The sequence below is a fragment of the Mustela putorius genome, unplaced genomic scaffold, assembly GCF_011764305.1.
Source record: "Mustela putorius furo isolate JIRA1106 unplaced genomic scaffold, ASM1176430v1.1 tig00001433_pilon_pilon_pilon, whole genome shotgun sequence".
Classification (NCBI taxonomy): domain Eukaryota; kingdom Metazoa; phylum Chordata; class Mammalia; order Carnivora; family Mustelidae; genus Mustela; species Mustela putorius.
Window position 1 is genome coordinate 1,852,367 of NW_025421741.1, and position 22,083 is coordinate 1,874,449.

The 22,083-nt window shown below is 54.9% G+C and overlaps 2 protein-coding genes across 3 annotated transcripts; both read left to right on the forward strand.

The window, feature by feature from the left end:
• The first annotated feature begins 40 nt into the window (after positions 1 to 40).
• Positions 41 to 9,948, forward strand: PXMP2 (peroxisomal membrane protein 2). The gene is made up of 5 exons (XM_004779594.2): positions 41 to 328; positions 1,870 to 1,986; positions 4,046 to 4,208; positions 6,961 to 7,080; positions 9,601 to 9,948. Exons 1-5 carry the CDS (start codon positions 207 to 209, stop codon positions 9,667 to 9,669), a joined length of 591 nt encoding a protein of 196 aa, XP_004779651.2. The 5' UTR covers positions 41 to 206; the 3' UTR covers positions 9,670 to 9,948.
• Positions 9,949 to 13,358: 3,410 nt separating this feature from the next.
• PGAM5 (PGAM family member 5, mitochondrial serine/threonine protein phosphatase) lies at positions 13,359 to 21,611 on the forward strand. 2 transcript variants are annotated; one of them, XM_045087727.1, is made up of 6 exons: positions 13,359 to 13,604; positions 16,567 to 16,745; positions 18,104 to 18,229; positions 18,337 to 18,425; positions 18,547 to 18,680; positions 20,630 to 21,611. In XM_045087727.1, the coding sequence occupies exons 1-6, from the start codon at positions 13,414 to 13,416 to the stop codon at positions 20,778 to 20,780; spliced, it is 870 nt and encodes a 289-aa protein (XP_044943662.1). In that variant the 5' UTR covers positions 13,359 to 13,413; the 3' UTR covers positions 20,781 to 21,611. The 2 variants fall into 2 exon arrangements, with proteins under 2 accessions (XP_044943662.1, XP_044943663.1); XM_045087728.1 differs by having other exon boundaries at positions 18,550 to 18,680.
• The last annotated feature ends 472 nt before the right edge of the window (positions 21,612 to 22,083 follow it).

Sequence of the window (22,083 nt, forward strand, 5' to 3'; positions counted from 1 at the left end):
CAATCGCCGCGGGCGCCCGGGGGGAGGCGGCCGGACAGGGACTCGGGGAAAAGTGTGCGGACGCGCGCGCGGCGCACGGCGGGGTCTGCCCCGGGCCGCGATGCGGGCCGCGGCGGGACGGGAAATGGGAGGCCGTCCCCGCGCCCGAGCGGACCCGAGGCCGGGGCGGGGGCGGGGGCCGGGGCGGCCGCGGAGCCGGGGAGACGATGGCGCCGGCTGCGTCCAAGCTGCGGGCCCGGGAGGGGCTCGGGGCGCTGCCGCCGCGGGCGCTCGCCCAGTACCTGCGCCTCCTGCGCCTCTACCCGGTGCTCACCAAGGCGGCCACCAGGTCTGCGCCGAGCGGCCGCGGAGGGGGTCCTCGGGCGGGGGGCGGCCGGGAGCTCGGCCGGCCTCGGGGACGCAGCCCCGGAGACGCGCTGCCTGCGAAAGGCGAGACCCCGCGTGGCCCCCGAAGCCCCGCACTGGCCGGAGAGCTCCGCGTAGGCGGGTTTGCGCGTTTGGTTCTGACAGGTCATTGCCAGGGAGCCCGACCAAAGGAACGCACCGAACGAGGGGTCAGGCCCTGCCCTGGAGGTCCTCTCCTAAAGGTGCGTGGGAGCGGGCCGCAGGTCCACGTCCGGCGCGCCCGCGCCCTTGGCACCTGCGCTCGTTCCGAGGTCAGAGGCGTCAGGTCCGCGCCTCCAGCGGCACCGGCGGCCCGGGCGGGGTGGCAGGTGTTCGCATTCCTTGTCTTGCAGCTTTGCATTTGGGCGAAAGGTGACCAAAGCCGCCCCCCATCCGGGTCTGTTGGTTCGTTGCACCCTTTGATTTGGGATTTTAAATTTTATGGGAGACATCGCTCTCCTTCGTTAGCTTTAATTAGTTAATTTTATAAGTTCGTCCCCTCTTATTAAGTGCAGCCTTTCATCAACACGGACAGCATGCTTTCGGGGTGTCGAGTACCAGCAGCAAGTAAGTGGGTAGGCAAGGCCCCTACCCTCTGGGCTTTCTATTCTAGTGAGAAATAGACAGGAAGTGCAGAGGTCGAAGGAAGGGAATGGGCCGTGCAGGAAGGGAAAGGGAAAGCTCTCTGGCCGGAGGTAGCCGGTGCGAAGGTCCTGAGGAAAGAACAAGCTAACCATGGAGCAGTGGAAAGCCATTGTTGCTGCAAAAAATGAACAGTGAGGAAGGGACCAGATGAGGAGGAGGTAGCCAAGGATCATATGAAGGTCCTTAAAGACATACAAAGAATTTTGGATTTCTTAGCACACAGAGCTTATCAGAAGGTATTGGAGTAACTGGGCTCAACTCCACCTTTCTACTGAAATTTGTGTTGCCGTGGTTGTAGGTTTACATGCGCTTGTAAGGAATAATACAGGGAGATCCCTTGTACACTTTGCCCAGTCTCCCCCACTGGTAACATTTTGTAACACTGCTGTGCAGCATCACACCCAGGACACTAGCATGGGTGCAGAGTGTGTGTGTGCGTGTGTGTGTGAGAGTGAAGTTCTACGTCTCCACTCTTTTTTTTTTTTAAAGATTTTATTTATTTATTTGACAGAGATCACAAATAGGCAGAGAGACAGACAGAGAGAGAGATGAGGAGAAGCAGGCTCCCTGCTGAGCAGAGAGCCCTATGCGGGACTCGATCCCAGGCCCCTGGGATCATGACCTGATCCGAAGGTAGAGGCTTAACCCACTGAGCCACCCAGGCGCCCCGACGTCTCCACCCTTTGATGTAGGGCTTGTACAGTGGGGCTGCTTTAGAAGGGAGCCATCCCCCCCCACTCCCCACCCACGCTGCTGTCAGCTCAGCCGTGCTGATTACATGCAGGAACGGCCACCCTCCTGCTGCTTGCTCCTGTTCTCTGATTACATTTCTGTCCACAGTGGCATTTTGTCAGCCCTTGGGAACTTCCTGGCCCAGATGATTGAGAAGAAGCGGGAAAAAGAAAACTGCTCTCAAAAGCTAGATGTCAGTGGGCCTCTCAGATATGCCGTTTATGGGTGAGTTCCACCACGGGGCTGGTCTACCCAGTAGCAGACTAATTGGAACAAAGCAAGGGTACCAAGATCAAGTTTCTGAAATGATCTAATTTGGAGACATAATTTTTTTTAAAGATTTTATTCATTTATTTGACAGACAGAGATCACAAGTAGACAGGGAGGCAGGCAGAGAGAGAGGAGGAAGCAGGCTTCCTGCTGAGCAGAGAGCCCGATGTGGGGCTCGATCCCAGGACCCTGGGATCATGACCTGAGCTGAAGGCAGAGGCTTTAACCCACTGAGCCACCCAGATGCCCCATGGAGATATAATTTTTAAAATGCATTGAAATAGCATGGGAAAAAATCAGAACGCTGGATAACGTGAACTTGTGTTAGGGTGTTCGTTCTGAATTGCTCAGGGGTTGGGGGTGTGCGGCAGTTTTCATTGGGCTGAGAATCTGAGGGCAGATAACGCACCTGAAACTCAGTTAGCTTTCGACACAGAGACAGGAAAGAGGAAAACAGATGCAAGTATGGCCAGCTACTTCCATTATTTTCGTAGTTTTAAGCATGCAGGAAATAAATACTTAGGCATCCTGAAAAGTGTCCAGTTTCTGAACCACTTGGAATTGCAAAGAGCACAGAGATTCAGGAGTTTTACCAGTCAAGTCTTCCCCGAGTTCTCTGGCCAATGGTAGCGTTGGTATAGATGGATTATTTTGAAGTCTTTTGCACCAATAGTCATTTTGTCAATTTAAGCTTCACAAATATCACTTTGTGCTTATAAGCATATTGGTTGCGGTCATCACAACGTTTCCATAATGCAGTTAAAGCCAGTCGCCCTGGAGGGAAGGAATGCATCCAAACTCCCTGGGCGGCATACTCATTCACAGTTTCCATCTGCCAGACTTCAGTTCCCTCTTAAGGCCCCTGGCTAGCTCAGTCGGAGTCAGTACAGCATACAGCTCTTGGTCTCGGGGTCCTGAGTTCAAGCCCCACCCCAAGTGGAGAGAGCCCTGAACAAAGAATAAATTAAGAGTCTCTTCCCTCTCCTAAGGAGCCCTGCTCTGCACTACGTAACCTGTGGCAGGATGGGAAGCAACGAATGAGAACCACTTGTGTAAGGACTTCCAGTGTCAGAATTGGGCAGACCCGTAGGTCCCTGCCCATCTTTTTAGTGCTGATTCCTACAGAACTACAGGTCTGTTGCACCAGTAGCCGCAGTGCCTGGGTTCAGTTCTGTCCCAGGTACCCTCCCTTTGGGAATGCAGAGCAGCGGTACTAACCAGCCCGCGTACAGCACCGGGACTCCCTCTTACTGACAGCCCAGGCGGGTTGGAGGAGAAGCTCTGACACCAAGGATGCATCCGCTTACTATCCCTGAGCACCCTGTCTGAGCCAGGCCACGTGCAGTGATTAGACAGGCACGGTCCTGTCCTGTGACGTTTATCTCTGTCTGGCAGAGAGGGCACCATTTTTTTTTAAAGATTTTATTTATTTATTTGACAGATCACAAGCAGTCAGAGAGGCAGGCAGAGAGAGAGAAGGGAGGAAGCAGGCTCCCTGCTCAGCAGGGAGCCCGATGTGGGGCCCTATCCCAGGACCCTGGGATCATGACCTATGCCAAAGGCAGAGGCTTTAACCCACTGAGCCACCCAGGCGCCCCAAGAGGGCACCATTTGATGTAACAAGAGAGATCATGACACGTAGTGACACAGACTCTGAAGACAATGAAACAGGACCTGGGCTGGAGAGTGCTGGGACGGTGGTGGGTTCTTGTCCCCAACAGTCATGGACCAAGTCTCCCAGCTGACAGTGTTGGAAAGGAGGTAGCCACATGGAAACTGATGGGAGATCCAAGGCAGGTCTATCAAAGACAAAAAAAAAAAAAAAAAGGAATGCTTGAAACAGAGTCAAATCCCCTGTTTTTTAGAAGGACCGCACAGACCAGACCTGTGTGGCCAGTGATGGGCGACTACAGGGAGGCAGGGTTTAGGACCTGGGATTTGGGGGTGAAGCTGGACCCAAGAAGGGCACACCCAGAGAATGGCAGTCCTGCTCACCCCCACCATGGGGCCTCAGGTTCTTCTTCACAGGGCCCCTGAGTCACTTCTTCTACCTCTTCATGGAGCACTGGATCCCTTCCGAGGTCCCCTTGGCTGGGGTCAAGAGGCTCCTCCTGGACCGGCTCCTCTTTGCACCGGCCTTCCTGTTGTTGTTCTTCCTCATCATGAGCTTCCTGGAGGTTGGTCTCTGCCGTAGCTTTGTTTGGCACAGCGGTCCTTTGCCTGGCGTCCGGGGGTGGAAATCAGAGGGTCCGTGACCTTCTCAGGACACTCCAGTGACTCCAGTGAAATCCCACACTTCCCTTTATGAACGTCAGACACAAACTCCGGCTGCACTGGCAGCGTCTGCTGGTCCCCAGTAAGAAGTCACAAATATCTCAATATCACGCATCATTTGTTCCAGACGGAATAGCTTTTCTGTGTCGTCACTCCTTCGACCTGCCTTCAGGTCTTGTCCCTGAATGTATCGATACGGAAGCACATCTACTCATCTATCCTAAGGTTCTCTTCCTGAGTATTCTGAAAGGTGTATTTCCACGTAGTTGGTGCCTTGGTAATCCCATACATTCTGTTTCATACAGACGGGACTCTGAGAAGGGGGTCGATGGAATTCATGAAACAAGTTCCAGACCCCCGACGGTATTACGGAACCCTGTGCTAACTCAGCGCCTAAACATCGGAAGTGCTCTGAGGAGGTTAAATGTCAGCATAGATTTAAAACATCACAGCCCACCACGTGAGCGGTGTGCTCACACGGAGTCACCAGGCAGGTCTGTGGTTCTGCCCAGCCCAGTCCCTTCCTGGTTCACTAGCTCCCCCTGCCCCGCCCCCCTTACCTTCTCCTGCAGGTTTTATTGTAAAGCAGCATCTTGAGTTCTTGTTCCTGAGGCAAACACCCCTTGTGTTCTAAAGTGTTGCTGGGGGAAGCAGGGGAGATGCTTCCGCTTAACTGCTTAGTAGTAAGTCCCTGAGAGTAAAAAGAGGTGTTTATTCTTCCAAATATAAAAGGAATATATGTTCATTAAAAGACCAAAACCCTGAATGCATAGGTCATATGGGACCAAAGTATGTGAAGTACACAGCACATAAATGACATGTGGGACCACATCGTACCACACAGACTACAGATGCTTCTGCATCTCCATTTTTTTTTTAATTTGAATATAGTCGATGCACAATGGTATGTTAGTTTCAGCTCTAGGGTGCGGTGACTCAGCTTCTCTGCCCACTGTGTCACCACACGAGTCACCACACGACTCGAATGACAGTATCATGGGCTCTATTCCCTACGCTGTCCCAACGTCCAGCTTTTCTCTGATCATAGATCCCACATGTTGACTGCATGGCGTTCCCCCACATGCCTGTCCCTTTCGTGTAAGGATTCCTGTTTGGTTAAATCCTAGCATTGTCCAAAGAGGCTGTCCTTGCTTGTTCTCCTGCAAAGCTCCAGGAGAGTACAAACCGCTGATGTTCGCGGACTGCTCCTTCCAAGCTCTGCAGTGAGTACTTTGTGCCATTTGAGCTGCAAGTCGAGGCCATTTTGCAGAAGCTCAGGCCCACGGCTTAAGATCCCATAGTTTGCAAGCCCATGAGTCCAGGCAGACCCAGGCTTTGTGACCCCGAGTGCCCAACCCTCGCGGCTTTGTTTCCCCACATTCTTGATGACCGTGAATGTCTTTTTCTTTTAAATAGTTTGCAATTTGCTACATAAAAAATAACGTATACATATTTATTGATGAGGTTGAACATCTTTTTATATGTTTAGAGTATTTGTTCTATGAACTGCTTAATTTCTATCAGTGTTTGCTTTTTTTCTCACTGATTGTATATTTGTATATATTAAAGAAATTAATCCCTTGTCAAATACAGACTGCAGAAGTTTCTCCCATTTTTTAGGTTTTTGTCTTTTAACTGAAGACAAAGTTAAACATTTGAAGTCAGATAAAGATTATTTATATTTATATATAGATAAAGTATATTTACAAAGTGTTTCTCCATATAGGAGTTTAAAAAGTTTATGTATCCAAATCTGTCATTTTTTTTCCTTTGTGGGCTTCCTTCAAGGAAGATACTGGGAATGTGCTCCTTTACTTTCTTCTTTTATGATTTCGTTATGTACCTTCTGACAGACACAAACATAATAGAAATACTCTATACTTTTCTCCAGCATTCTTATTTTTTTGTTTATGTGTGGAAGATCTGCTTTTGTCTTGTTTCTTTTCACTTAAATAGCGAATTGTCTTGTCACCGTTTATGGAACAGTCCCCTGTGCTCGGACACCTCCCCTCCATCGCGCTCTCAGCCCCGAACGTGCAGGCCGTCATCTGCACTCTGGTCTTTTGCCAGATTCTATTAGTTTCCATTGTATGTCTTTCCCTTTTTAGCTTCTAATTACCATCATCTCATAGTATTTTTTTTTCCAAATCTTCAGTGTTTTAGGCCTCTCCTTGCTATTCTTCTCTGAGATGGCTATTCTTGGGCATTTATCCTCTCAGATGACATTTAGAATCAATTTATTGGGGTTCATTTTTTTAAAAAGCTTCAAGTTTTGCTTGAAAATGTATCCACTTTGGAGACTGTTTTGGGAAGAACTGACAGCCGAGGCATGAATGGCAGTTCTGGTGCCCTCGGGCAAGAGCACGAATCCCAGCGTTCAGTCACTGGTACAGGTGAGGAAGGCCCGCGAGGGCCGCGGACGCAGGGATCACAGGTGGGCTGCCTCACTGGTGCTGACTCCCCAGCCGGAGTGTTGGCTCCTTAGAGCTGCAGTGCTAAGCAGGCCCACAGGTGTGCTGTCTGCATAGCAATGGAACATAATCCAGTTTTAAAACCCATCGCGTTAGGGTTTGGGGTCCTCCGGACCTTGGCAGCCCAGCTTCAGTTCTGAGCACTGTGGCAGTTGCTCACCATCCACATTCCCCTCCTTTCCAGGGGAAAGACGCAGCTGCGGTCGCTGTCCAGATAAGGAGACGCTTCTGGCCAGCGCTGTGCATGAACTGGCAAGTCTGGACCCCCGCGCAGTTTGTCAACATCAACTACGTCCCTTTGCAGGTGAGGGCCAGCTGGCAGCATGCAGAACCAGAGGGGGCCTCACCTTCCACCAGCTTTGTTTTAGCTTGGAATGGCCAGGGGCTTTTTCTCTGCCCAGAAGCAGTAGCAGTTCTGGATTTGGGCAGATGAAGCAGGTGTCCACACCTCATCCATTGCACCCGGAAATGTTTCTGCAAAGCCCCCCAGTCCGGGAACACCGTGAGTTTTCCAAGTGTTCAGTATTGCCAGGGCCTGGCCTTGCAGGTCACAGTCGTAAGTGCACACAGGTGCCAAGCAGGATGTGCAGGGGAGGCAAGGGCAGCCTCGTGCGGTGACGGCAGATGTGCTCGAGCAGCAGGCAGAGAGTGGGACCTGCCGTGGGGCAGTCTTTGGGGTGCCACGCAGATGGGATTCAGCACTTCTGGGCACCTGGGGGGGGTGCATTCTGAGGTGGCCTGCTGAAACTGCCCCATGCCCCCCTGCCCACTTCCTGCACTAAGCAAGGTGGGAGCCTGGAGGGGCTCTAAGCTGCAGGAACAGCTCACCAGGGCAAGGCTGAAGGATCCTGCCCTTGTGCACTGCCTTTAAGGACACACCAAAGACAGCTCTTGTGCGTCCAGCCCCAGGACGAGACCCAGGGCTGGAGATATGCTAGAAGGACTCAGCACATCTCTACACTCCTGGCCTAGGTTTTTTACAGCCTCATAACAATATACAACTGGATCCTAGGAATCCATGCTGGCTTTGTGTGCTCCCGCCCTCCCATGAGGGTCACACACAGCAGGCTCTTGCCAAAAGAGCTTTGGTACCACCAAAATGCGGCAATGTGTACGCCACATTTCCCCTGGTAAGCCCTGAAAAGACACAGCACCTAGGGGTTTTGGGGAGGGCTGGTCATGTAGGCACCCTCTGCCTGGCACTTATCAGAATTCCAGACTCCCAAGGAGAGCAAGTGCTCGCCGTGAGCCATGTTGTTTTAGCAAGCAGTCCAGGCCTAGGAGGCATTGTTAGCAGTTGGGGAAAGGTGGGGAACCCTCAGGAACTCTAAGTACCCAGGCTCCAAGCAAGAGCAAGCCTCTCAAACAGGCCTTTCCAATGACTGCAACCTTAAGCTTTTTTTGCCCACCATTTAAGTAACCTACTCGTTTTCACCCCTACTCTAGAGGAGAGACCTGGGCAGAATTCTCTCGAGCAGCAGCTCCACTGGAAGGATGGGAAGAGGGAGGGAGGTGCAGGCTGGGTGGTCACACACACACACACACACACACACACACACACGAGGTAGGCTTAAAGCAAAATGAGAATCAGTTTCACTGGTTTTAACAGTGATCTTATCAGTGACCTTCCCAAAAGCAGTTCCAGTGGCTCCGTGAGGGCTAAAGCCAGACGGCTGTGATTCGAGAAGTGGATGAAGCAGAAACCCTAAGTCTGCAAAATTCTCTGAGACGTCGGTGAAGAGGTGGGGAGAAATGATGGGAGAGGACTTCGAAGCTAGGCCAGACGCTACCCTAAAGGGGGGTCGTGGAATTTGGGCAGAAGCAGAGAGGTGCTTTAGACGGAAGCCCATCCTTACGAAGACAGGAGAGAGGTGCCTATTCGCTGGGGACTCCCGTCTACACCTGCTTTCCTCTGCGAGGGGCAGAGGGCAGGGCGGGGTCAGACGGAGGGGAGAGGAGGTAGGAAGGGTTTGAGGGAAGTAAAGACCGGGTAGACTTGTAGAGAATGACAGAGGGAGCTGACCGGAGATCCTCATGTGCGCGGGCACAGGGCCGCAGCAAAGCGGGGAGGTGTGGGTTTTCCGGGGAGTACAACTAAGGAGCCACAGGGGAAGGCAACCAAGGCTATGGGCCATGGACCCTAAGGTCTACAGACAAGGAAGTAAAGGCATGGAAAGGCAGAATGGCTGAGGACATGAAGGGGTCTCTGGATGGGAGAGTGGGAGAGCCTGGAAAATGGGGCCCTTCTGGGCAGCCCTGGGACAGAAAGCTGGGAGGCTGTGATTAGTTTCCAGGTTAGGTGGTTGCAGGTGAGTGCTTAAGGGCCAGGGGAGTTTATTAAGCATTTACCGAGCACCTACTGTATGCCCCGCTGCTCTAAACTCTGGGGATACTGTGACTAACAAGGTAGAACATGGAGCTTTCATGGAGCTTGTACATCAGGGAGGCTCACTGACTAAAGTAATTCAGGCGGGAGTATGTCTGCCAGAACATGGAAGCAGGGCCACGGCCTGGACTGGCGGGGCGTCACCGACGGGCTGAGGGAAGCCACCACATGTCCAGCCCTGGGGTGAGCAGCTGAGCCAGGAGCTGGTGCTCAGCGGACAGGGGGCAGTCCCGTCTGCTTTCTCTGCCAGCCTGTAATGTCCCCAGGCACCAACTGTCCTGCTCACCCCTCTAGCACCGTACTTTGTGCGAAGTGAAGGCTCAGTGGATGCGGCAGTGGGTGGACGGACGGACCAACAAATGAGCTTTGTCCTGGGGTGGAGAGTAAATACAGGTAAATACAGTCAGGGCCTCACTGTGGCCTGTGTTCTCTTGGCAGTTCCGAGTGCTTTTTGCCAACCTGGTGTCTCTGTTCTGGTACATGTACCTGGCCTCTCTGGGGAAGTGAAGCTGACCCAAGCGAGCGCAGACACACTGCCCACGTGCGTCTAGGAACCCACCTGCCTAGGGCGAGGGAGCAGAAGAGACAACCAGTCCGGACTTGATCTGACTCCCGATCAGTGACAGAAGACGGAGAAGCAGAAATCCTTTCATCTAAGAATCTTGTGCTTTAAAAAGGCAGAAACTATCTTCAGGTGATGCTGCCTTAGTCATAAAATACAGTAGTGCTGACTTCCCTTGTCACCTTGAATCGAATTAGGATGACAATAAACTAAAATGCACCATTTTCTGTGGTGATTGTAATTTTTCAGAACAATTGTGTCACTTTGGTAGAAATGGGGGGCCAGAGGCCTGCCCTGACTTTTTTTTTCACTTTAAAAAAAATTGTGGTAAAACCTCCAATACTATTGCTTGCCTACATGGAGACATTGGAAAGGGGCCCTTCTAGAGCAGGACGTCACCCTGACGTTCGGAGGCTGTGAGGAGCATATACCACCCTTTCCCCTGACTTTGCTCTGCTCTTATTGCTCTTGCGTTAACCCTCCTCCTCACCTTTTCTCACACTCCGTATCCTGTCCTCCTCTCATGGACACAATAGCCTTGGATCTTAATATTCTATTTTAAAATTTCTTTTATGTCCCATATGCTGTTTCTGTTTCCTCGGGGTTCATGGTTGTTTTTTGTTCTGTTTTGTTTTTTTCCATTTGTTTTGCTTTCTTTTTCCCAATCAGGATTTCCCCAAAAGTCTGCTGATTATACATCGTCCTTTAAGAGTCGGAGTGACCAGGCAGTACTCTCACCGTGGACTGACCGAGCAGGGACCTGGTTTTGTCCGAGATCACCCATTTTCAGAACTGAGGCCTTTTTCTCTTAGAATTCCCCAGAGAGGAATTCTTTAATTTCTTGCCCAGGGGAAGGGTCGTGGTTAGAGTGGAGCGCTGTGTAAGTCTAGTGGCCAGCATTCTTGCAGCTAAACTGAAGGAAAGGGTTAGCGGTTCCGTTAGCACGCGAACTTCATCACGTCTGAGTAATCTCAGCTCTACTACTGCACCACAGTCTCAGCCGTCCGGTGTCCAAGTCCAGAGTCCTTCTGGTTTAAATCCTCTGGAATGAAAGTCATCTTCCATGACGGAGGTGAGGTACTCACCTGAAGACACAGGAGATGGAGGGGTGTAGAGGACAGCCTCTTACAGGTTTTTCAATGGGTCCTTCTTTGTTCAACCCCACACCCTTCCTCAGAGGTGGGGCTACTGCGTGTAACTCCCAGATTTTTCAAACTCACTGGACTAACTAAGCTTACTTCTTGGTTTCCTACAATGCTGGCAACTGATATTCCATGTTCTCAGATCTAAAATGACCTGATTTCCAGCTTTCTAAATTTGTCAACTGATCTTGTTGTTTCTCCTTATGGACTTACCTTTTTCTTTCTCTCTTTTAAAATCTTTTTATGGGGGGCGCCTGGGTGGCTCAGTGGGTTAAGTGTCTAACTCTTGAGTTCAGCTCAGGTCCTCATCTTAGGGTCGTGAGTTCAAGCCCCTGTGCTGGGCTCCATGCTAGGTGTGGAGCCTACTTGAAAAAAAAAATCTTCTTACTATCATTTTAGTAAGCAACCTTCTGGAAGAAGCCGGCAAAAATGTATGGGTTCCAGACACCATGTTTAAACAGAGATCAGAGTACTTCTGTGTAACAGATTCGTTCTCCAAAACCCAGAGATTTTTAAAAATATAAGTCACATCATGTCAACTCCTAACTGAAAAACCTACAAAGGTGACCCAGCAGTTCCATTTCTGGGTGTACACCCCCCAAAACAGAAAGGGACGTGAGGAGGTATTTGCACACTTAGGTTCATAGCATTATTCACAGTAGCCAAAGGTGGAAGCAACCCCAATGTCCACTGACGGATGGACGGATCAACAAAATGTGTTGTACCCATAAAATGGAGTATTACTCAGCCTTCAAAATGAAATTCTGACATAGACTACTCGGTGAACTTTGAGGACACTCGAAGTGAAGTAAGCCAGTCCCCAAAGGACAGACACTGTGTGATTCTACTGACACGAGGTCCTCCAACGCTCAGATTCATACCGGCAGAAAAGGGAATGGTGGGTGCCAGAGGCCATGCCGGAGGCTGGGGCAGGCTCTGAGGGGTCAGTGCTCAACAGGGACAGAGTCACCCCGGGAGGGTGAGAAGGTTCTAGAGATGGTGGTGGTGGCGGCTCCACAACAGTGTGAATGTACTACTGCCACCGAACCGTGTGCTTAAATCCGGTTGGGACGGGGCGCCCGGGGGGCTCATCCCGTTGTGTCTGCTTCCAGCTCAGGTCTGATCGCAGCGTTCTCAGACGGGCCGCGCCGGGCTCCCGCTCAGTGGGGCGCCTGCTCCTGCCTCTCCCGGTGACCGCTGCTCCTTCTGGGCTCTTTCCGTCTTAAAAACACACAAGGAAAAAATGGTCAAGGGAGTGGGGCAGCTCCTGGCTGGCTGCGCCGTCAACCGTGGGGCCCTTCGGCGCGGGGCTGGAAGCTCGAGCCCGGCCCGGGGTGTGGAGAGCATTTATTTATTTATTTTAAAAGATTGTATTTATTCGACAGACGAGACACAAGCAGGCAGAGAGGGGGAAGCAGGCTCCCCGCGGAGCAGAGGGCCCGATGCGGGACCCGATCCCAGGACCCGAGATCACGACCGGCGTCGCAGGCAGCGGCTGCACCCACGGAGCCGCCCAGGCGCCCCCACATTTTTTTATTTTTAAATACTCTCGGGGCGCCTGGGCGGCTCCGTGGGTGGAGCCGCTGCCTTCGGCTCCCGTCGTGATCTCGGGTCCTGGGATCGGGTCCCGCATCGGGCCCTCTGCTCCGCGGGGAGCCTGCTGCCTCCTCTCTCTCTGCCTGCCTCTCTGCCTGCTTGTGATCTCTGTCTGTCAAATAAATAGATAAATAAATAAATAAAATCGTTAAAAACAAACAATAAACAAGTTAATTAACTAAGTAATTCAAAACCAAAGCGAAGCAGTTGCGACAGGAAGTTTCGCTGGGCGGGTTTTACCTCAGGTGAAGGAGCCGCGCGGCGGCTGCTCAGTCTCGTCAACCAGACGCGTCCGTCCCGCCGCCGGCTCCCGCCCGCAGCCTCCGCCGGGAGCGGTCCCGCGGCGGCCCGGCTCTCTCCCGCACGCGCCCCGTGCCCGCGGCTCTCTCCCGCACGCGCCCCGTGACACGCACACGGCCCACACCCCGTCTCGCTCTCACACGCACACAGTCCCCGGCAGGTCTCTCACACAGACACGGAGGTCCCGTCTCTCACACACACGCGCACACACGCGCGCCCCGCGGCCCCTCCGCGGCCCCGCCCCTCCGCGGCCCCGCCCCCGCCCGCCCCTCCGCGGCCCCGCCCCCCGCCGGCTCCCAGGCTCCCGCTGTGCCCCGGCAGGTGGGTCCACGTGGGCAGCGCGGGGCCAACGGGTGGCGCCGCGGCAACGCTCGCTGCTCGAAGGCAGGCCTGACTTGCGCCGGGGCCCTCAGCACAGGACCCGGGAAAAGGCCTCGGAGCCGACGCCCGCAAAGCCTCTCCCACTTCGCTCCCGAAAACTCTCTGCGACCGGCCGGGGCGTCCCCCGTCCCCCGGGCTCCGGGCTCCGGGGGCGGGACTTCCGGCCCCGCGCCTTCCGCAGGCCGGAAGCGGTACCTGAGGAATCGTGTCCCTCGCGGCGCGCCGTCCACTCGTGAGCGCCTGCGCAGGGCCGGCGCGGAACAGGCGGGCATGGCGTTCCGACAGGCGCTGCAGCTGGCGGCCTGCGGCCTGGCCGGAGGCTCGGCCGCCGTGCTCTTCTCGGCGGTGGCGGTGGGGAAGCCCCGCGCGGGCGGGGACGCGGAGCCGCGCGTGGTCGAGGCGCCGGCGTGGGCGGGGTCCGCGCGCCCCGGGCCGGGCGTCTGGGACCCCAACTGGGACAGGTGCGGGGGCCGCGGGGGCGTCGGGCGCGCCGGTCGTCGGTGGCGGGGAGCCTCCCGCGCGCCTGCCGCCCCGTTCGGCCCGACGTGGTCGGTTCTGCGGAGGGGCGGGCGGGGCGGGCTCCGGGCGGATTTCTCTTCCGGGGGGGCCGCGAGGCTGGCGGTGACCCGGGCGCCCTCGACCCCCCTTCGGGTCCGCGGCCGCCTCGCCTGTCCCAGAGGGTCGTCTGGGGGAAGGGGGACGCCGGGGCCTGGGACCGTGGCTGGCGCGCGGGGCGGGGCGAGGTGGTCGCTGTCAGGCGGGGACAGGCTCGGACCTGCGTGTAGGCGGTCAGCCTGGTCTGGCTTTCGGGAGCGCTGGGGTCGGAGCAAGGCGCCCGGATCCCGGCCGGCGGGCCGGAGAGACGGCGTGTGCGGGGGTGTGCGGGCGTGTGCGGGCGTGTGCGGCCGGAGGTGAGGGCCCGGCCCTTACAGGGAGCGCTTTGCAGGAAGGTGTGCGGGGACACGGCTAGGCAGCGCGATAGGAGCCGAACCTCCGGGTCTCGCTCCGTGCGTGGCCGCCTGTGCTCGTGGAGCGCTTGGGAAGGGGCACCCGGGAAACTGCTTCGGTGTTGTTTGATGCCAATGGGATTAAATTTAAGAAAACTGCGGATTTTTTAATATGGTTTATGTGTTGCAGTGATAGTATTGTTGATGCGTTGGGTTAAATAAAGTGAGTTTTTGAAATTTCACCTGTGCCTTTCTAGTTTTTAAATATGCCTCTTAGAAATTTTGAAGTCCAGAGGTCGCTGGTGTGTTTCTGCTCTGGAGTCTGGCAGTGGCCCGTGCGCGCTGGTTGGCCGGGTCCCAGCTCCTCCTCCCTACTAGGGCGCGGCACTAGTATCCGGGCAGCCCAGTTGTATCGGGAGCTTATAGGTATTCTTTGTTTTTGTTGTTAAGATTTTGATTAGTGATTTGTCAGAGCAAGAGAGCACAAGCAGGGGAAGCAGCAGAGGGAGAGGGAGAACCAGATTCCCCGCGGAGCAGGGAGCCCCATGTGGGGCTCAATCCCAGGACCCTGGGATCGGGACCTGAACAGAAGGCACACGTGTGACCATCTGAGCCACCCAGAGACCCCTGGTATTCTTTGTTTAAAATCTTAAAAAAAAAAAAAACATCCTGGGGCGCCTCAGTGGCTCAGTGGATTAAAGCCTCTGCCTTCAGCTCAGGCATCGGGCTCTCTGCTCAGTGGGAGCCTGCTTCCTCCTCTCTCTCTGCCTGCCTCTCTGCTGCTTGTGATCTCTCTCTGTCAGATAAATAAATAAAATCTTCTAAAAAAATCTTATGATAGTTTTAGATTTACAGGAAAACTGGAAAGGTGAGAGTTCTTACCCCTTGCCCCGATTTACTCTACTAACGCCTCGTGATGCCGGTACAGTGTATTCTTCACAGTTCGGCGAACTGATCTCTGTATGTCATTATTGACTGATAGTCACACTTTTTTTGAGATTTCTTCCATTTTCAGCTATTTGTTGTCTCTCCAGGCTCCCGCGGGACAGTTAGTCATGTGTCCTCAGGCTTCTCTTGGGTGTGACAGTTTCTCAGACTTCCTTGTTTTGATGACCTTGACAGGTTGAGGAGTGGCACTCGGGAATTTTATAGTATGCCCCTCAGTTAGGATTTGTCTGTTTTTCTCAAGATTTGACCAGGGTCATACTCTCTTTTTCAAACATCAGTACAGTCTTCTAAATTTCCTCGGTTTTTGGTGTTTTTGGTTTTAAGATTTTATTTATTTATTTGAGAGAGGAGAGGCAGACTCCCTGTGGAGCTAGGAACCCGCTTCGGGACTCGATCCTGGTACTCTTGGATCATGACCTGAGCCGAAGGCAGCTTCCCAACCGAATGAGCCACCCAGGCACTCTGTTTTTTGTTTTTCTTTAAAGGAAACATTCATTCTGAGATTAAAGGACATAATTGAAGTAGCACTGGACTCCAGCGTTATTGGTTGAAGTCAACACACTGTATTTGCTCGCCAAGGCTAGGTTTACAAAGGGGGAGGCCGTCCGTGCTGGAAAGTTCCAGAGCCTTTTCGTGGAGAACCTCAGCCAGTCTGGGCTCCCTGTGTCTGTACCCGTAGTGCCCTGGGCTCCAGTGTGGCATCTCGGTCTGTTAGGACACCGCAGGCTTGCCAGCAGGACCCTGAGTTGCCACCGTTCCCTCGAGGACACGCTTTTCCTAGCTCCGCCCATCCCACAGACCGTTAGCCTTTATTAATTTCAGTTCTGGGAGCTACCAGACATGCCTGTCTTCGTAAGATTTGGCCGTTTCTCAGCGTCGTGGCTGCTGGTGCCCCTCACCCTCATCCCCCACCGTCCGTCCCCTCAGCTCTTCACCCTTCCAGGAGTGCCGCCCACTAGACTTTTCATGATAACTGGAATGTTCTCTTCCTGCTGTCCAGTGGTCACCACTATCCCATGTGCTACTGAACCATTTCACATGTGCTTCGTGTGACCAGGGAAATGGAGTCAGATTTTTAATTTTCATTATTTTGAATTTAAGTAGCCACATGGCCAGTGGCTGACATTGGACAGCACAGTTGCAGACTCTGCATCAGCGAGGCCGTACTGGCCTTGTGGGTCCTCCGTCAGCCACCCCTTCCTGTCACCGGGTTTCGTTTTCTGCACATCACTTACCTCCTAGCTGTTTTATTCAGTCTCCTCACTAGAACAGAAGCTGCACGAGGGCTTCGCTTCTCTGTCTCATTCAGCGTCTGCTCACCCAGAACAGGCCTGGCACTCAGCTGGGTGGTAAACGAGATGTGGTCTGAGAGGATGGACTCTCCGGGGCCAGCGGCAGGGGGCAGAGTGCAAAGGGCAGGTGTTGTCCCTGCGCTTTCCCAAGATGGAAATACTGTCTTGTCAGAAATACTCAAGGCTGACTTGTGAGCAGGGATCACAAGGACATGCCTCTCCTATTTCAACATTAGGCGAGAACCACTGTCCCTGGTCAACCTGCGGAAGAGGAACCTGGACTCTGGAGAAGAAGAACTGGCGTCCAGGCTGGACCACTGCAAAGCCAAGGCCACACGACACATCTTCCTAATCAGGCACTCCCAGTACCACGTGGATGCCTCCCTGGAAAAGGACCGCACTCTGACGCCCCTGGGTACGTGCTGGGGCTCAAGCCCCAACTGACACCCGTCCTGGTGGTGCTGGGCCCCTTTGGACCTGGGTCAGGGGCTTGGCCGAGATTCAAGAATTGTCATTAACAATAGGTCATCAGCCTAACTGACATGAGACAGGCACTGGAAACATCCTCAATTTTCAAAAATAGAAGGTGGCTCTCACAATCAGATCCGAAGCCCGGCAGAGGCATTCCTTGCTCACGCCCTGCTGGTGGCACGCCATGTGCACCCCGTTTTGCTTGACCTAACTTGTTGCCAAAGATCCTTCTGGTCAGCACTTGCAGATCTCCTTAAAGTCGGCTTCCTAATGGCAAAGAGACCCAGCAGCAGCGGCTCCGGCGTCTCCCGGGGGAAGTACTGCTCATCGCCAAGTCTTGCCGACCGCGTGGCGCTGCTGGGCGTGCCCGTCGGCCGCAGTCTCTGTGCCCACGTGCAGGCGTATCTTCCCCGGAGAGGGAGCGCAGGGTGGGCTGAGATAGAGTTTAAATTTGTAAAGATTTCTGTGTCGGACACGATCTGACCCATCTGTGTCCGTACTGAAGAAATCCAGACGGTCTGAAGCATTTGGCAGCCTGTTGCGCAGCTTGCCGGGCGCCCCCAGCTGCCCTGGTGCCGGTGCACATGTGAGCAACGCAGCCGCATCCACGGCGCTCCCGCATGCAGCCGGCACTGATTGGCCGAGCGCGTTGTCAACTAGATTCTACGATCTGTGGTTGAGAAAAAGGATTGGTGTTTGCAGGAGTCCATACTTAGTGACACGGAGGCCGTTGGCATCTCTGATAATGGCACAGCTGGTGGGTCAGTGGTGCGTTGCAACCCAGTCTTAGGACAAAATTGCATAAAAGGGGCACGAGGGACCCAGAAATAGTAACAGGACCCTCCCCAGACTTCAGTCGTCTTCAGCCTTGGTCATTGTTTTAACATTTCTTCTCTATGGGGCTGAACGTAACTGCGTCATTGATTTCACCTGTTGAATGCCTCCCCCTGCAGGAAGGCCCAAGCTCCAGGAGGGTCTGCCCCCCTGTACCCCAATCCTTTTTTTTTTTTTTAAACATTTTATTGCTTGATTGATTTGACAGAGATCACAAGCAGGCAGAGAGGCAGGCAGAGAGAGAGGAGGAAGCAGACTCCCTGCTGAGCAGAGAGCCCGATGTGGGGCTCGATCCCAGGACCCTGGGATCATGACCTGAACCGAAGGCAGCGGCTTAACCCACTGAGCCACCCAGGCGCCCCTTGTACCCTAATCCTAATGGTACTTGATAAGGACTGGAGTATTTGTGAAGTAAACAAAAGAGGGACTCCAGCAACATGTAATTCTTTGATGTTTTTCCCCTTCAAGGTCGTGAACAGGCCGAACTAACTGGGCTCCGACTTGCAAGCCTGGGGTTGAAGTTTAATAAAATTGTCCATTCGTCCATGACCCGTGCGATAGAAACCACTGACATCATCAGCAAACACCTGCCAGGTGAGTGCCGGGCACCCCCGGGTCCCTGGGCAGCAGGACTGAGAACGGCAGAGGGCCCTGGGCAGCTTCTCCTGAAGGGGCAGCGTGAGTCCCTGCTTCTCCCACAGGTGTCTGCAAGGTCAGCACAGACCTGCTGAGAGAGGGTGCCCCCATCGAGCCCGACCCTCCCGTGTCCCACTGGAAGCCGGAGGCTGTGGTAAAAACCCCCCTTCCCCGGGGCGCATCCCCCACCGCGCCCCTCGGCCCGCTTCCCCATCCCCTTCCAGCCGTGGCCTGCGCGCCGCCTCCGTACTTAAGGTTCCTTCCGCTGCCCCCAGCAGTATTACGAAGACGGAGCCCGCATCGAGGCCGCCTTCCGGAACTACATCCACCGGGCGGACGCTAAGCAGCAGGAAGACAGCTACGAGATCTTCATCTGCCACGCCAACGTCATCCGCTACATCGTGTGCCGGTGAGGGCGACCGAGGGCTCCGGGCCCCACCTTCCCTCCCGCCGGCCTGTGCGCCCGCTCATCTGCCCAGGAGGCCCCCGCCAGCCTTCTGGTGAAACGTCCGTTCGGAGTTTTTCACCACGATGCCTGTTTGGTGGAAGAGCACCCACGCAGCCCGCCGGTGCCAGCGCGGGCTGGGGTGCCCGAAGCCAGTGGCACAGTCCGGGTGACGCTCGCGTGGTCCCTTGGTCAAGGCCCTGGGCTCTGGACCTCGGCCACCGCACTGTGGTGTGTCCCCCTCGGGGATTGGCCAGCGTCTGGGGAGACGGTCCAGATCCTCTCTCCCTCCAGCTCGTAGCAGCTGGATCTAGCCCATCGGTGGGTCCTGCCGTGACGGAGGGTGCTTGGCTAGTGATGGCTTTGCGTTTGCCTCATCCTGTCCTCGGTCATTAATTGAGAGTCTTCTGTGCGCTCACTCTTACTCTCCGCCCATTCGCCTACAGGAGCACGGACTGGCCGATCTGTGTTCGGCGCTGTGGGCTGTGACCCATCACCATGCTGGTCACTTCGCTGCTCTGGCTCCTGGGCTCCGGAAGGAGGCTGCTGTGTCCTCTGGACCTGCCTCGCTTCCTGGCACTAATGCAGCTTCCAGAGCCCCCATGAGTGACCCCTGCCCCGAGTCGCAGACGTGGGCCTGCAGGCTGGGGCAGCCAGGCCCGCTGGGTGCTACATATCTGACCGAAGCTCAGTACAGAATTTGAAAGGACTGAGACCCCAGCCACCCTCTGGGTCCATTAGGAAGCATGTGTCGGGCATTTCAACAGCTGAGGGATGTCCCCTTCTTGTGTGACATGTCTGTCCGTGGCAGGACAGGACACAGCCTGCTGGCTGGCCTGTGGCACTGTCCAAGTCCAGACTCAGGGTCCCTGCTCACTGTGCTTGACCCTTGGGCCTGTCGTCAGGGCTGGGGGCAGGGGGGGCACACACTTCCCCTCCAGGGTCATGTGCACAGCCTCTGGTGAGAAGCCCAGGATGCCAGGAGCCAGGCTTCTCAGGTGCTCACAGGGCTCCAGGCCAGGTGGAGTGGCTGCTGGGAAAGAGGCGTGGGCCTGGGACCGGGCGCCACACCCTCCAAATAAGCACTCCCGGGAAGCTGACCTCAGAGCTCCTGCGCACACTGTCCCGGTTGGCTGCTCTGGGCATTTTGCGTGTGGAAACACCATGTTAGAACACACCCTGGGACAGGCTGACCTAAGCAGCCACTAGAAGGGACCCCAATGCCAAGAACACCGGAAGTGTTTGGGGACTTGGAGTAGAGGTGACCTGTGTGCCGTAAAGGGCTAGAAGGAGCCAGAGCATCCCTGTCACTATACGTGAGGACGTTCTGGAAATGGTGAGGGAGAGAAAAAGCGCGCACGGAGGTAGTTCCCGAGGCTGCAGTGTGAGCCGTGGGGATGCCCCTCGTCCGTGTGGACATTTAGGGCACAAAGACGTCTGATGACTCGGGGAAGCTGTAATGGTACTGGGCTTTTTGGCAAATACTGCACCTAGAATGTGCGTCGGAGAGCAAGGAAAGGCTCTGGGGCCCCGTTCCTAGGGGAGAGTGGGTCGGGAGCGGGTCTGCTCTGTCGCACGGCCCGGCTGCCCTGGCCCCCTTTTGGTGACACTGGAAGTTCAACCCCATGCCCGTGTAAGAAGCTGGGGATTTCTGACTCACACACTTGAGCTGGGTGGATCCCCTGACCCAAAGAGGGGCTGGGCCGTCACCGCGCCCCTCATTTGGATGCGATGGTGTCAGCCCAGCAGCTCCTTTCCAAGAAACCCCTTGCTTGAAAAGCTTACCTCCATGGGTCCCAGCCCCAAGACAGTCTGCTCCAAGGTCTTAACAGGGTTGGGGGCCGCTAGCGTTGTCCCAACCCCAGCCCATTTTGGTGGCGAAGCATGTTCTAGCATGTTCTTTGTCTTCCCAGGGCGCTGCAGTTCCCTCCAGAAGGCTGGCTCCGCCTGTCACTCAACAACGGCAGCATCACCCACCTGGTGGTCCGGCCAGATGGCCGAGTGGCGCTCAGGACCCTTGGGGACACGGGGTTCATGCCTCCGGACAAGATCTCCCGCTCCTGAGGGCTGCCTGGAGGCCCTGCTCTCCTCAGTCCCCCCCGTGGCTCCCGTGGGTGCTGCCGAGGACACGGCTCCTTCCCCGTCTTCCCCGCACAGGCTGCTCGGCGGTCTCCCTGCACTTCAGGAAGACGGTGAAAAAGTACCTAAAAATGTGGTGTTTTAGTCTGTCCTTCCAGCCCAGGATGGAAAGGGAATGGTTATGAGCTGATCGGCCTGATTTCTCTCGGGGTTTCCTGCCTTGTCTGCCAGGACGAGGCTTCACTCCTGCTGTCTGTGGGAACCACCGCTGGTCCGCACGGGCGTCTGCGCTCGTGACCCACGCGAGCCCCACGCGAGCCCCTCGAGGCTGCCAGGAGGAGGGGCTGCCAGCGCTTCCATTCAGAACTTGTCTACCTTCTTCTCCTTTCTTGAGACCCTTTCATCACTTTAAATATTTGTCAACTAAAGATTCTCCTCATCTGGGTTCTTGCTCTGATAACCCGTTTCTCAGTCCGCACTCCTGCGCCTCTGGCACGGGCGGGCCTCTCCCAGCGCCCCACGGTGAGGGAGGTGGCTGGGCGGCCTCGGACAGACGGACAGACGGCAGGGTGTCCTGTTCCAGTAAAACACTCGCCAGCTCCAACTTCCGCCTCTGGCCGTTCCTCCTTCATGCTTAGGGATTCAACCATTTAGATGTGATGCGTCCATCCCAAATACTCTGTTAACTTAGGAGAAACTACAGTTTCTATGAAGTGGTTGTGAACATTTTATGCAGTCAGTGAAACTAATTGGGACATTTGATCCATTCTTCTGTAACTTTGGAGATAACTGCAAATAAAAGTTTTATTTTACTGATTTTTCAAAGTCGTGATTGTAAATATTTTCAAGAAAACAGGGAGCCATGCTGCGCACCAGACAGCAGCCCCAGAGCTGCTGGGATGGTTGCGGCTGCCGCAGCAGAAGGCTCTTTGCCCCGGTATTTTGTGATCTCAGGGTTGACGGCTTCGCGGGACGTCTGCCCACCAGCGGCTGAGGCCCGGACCCAGGACAGTGAGCCAGAGAAATGGTTTTCCACAGGCTCCCGCTATGCACTTTCTAGAAACCGTTTTGACAGGCCGGGCGCTGTGCCAGCTTCTCAAAGCAGAGAAGTAACAGGCACTACACCTCTGACCTCAGGAGTGGAGGCGGCCCAGGAAAGCAAGGGCCGCATGTCCCACCGAGCCTGAGACCTGGACCCTTGGACCCAAATGCCTGAAGGTGGAGGTGGCAGGTCCCCAACTCCCTTCCCTCAAGGGCTTTGCACAGTTGTCTCACTCTACCACCTTCA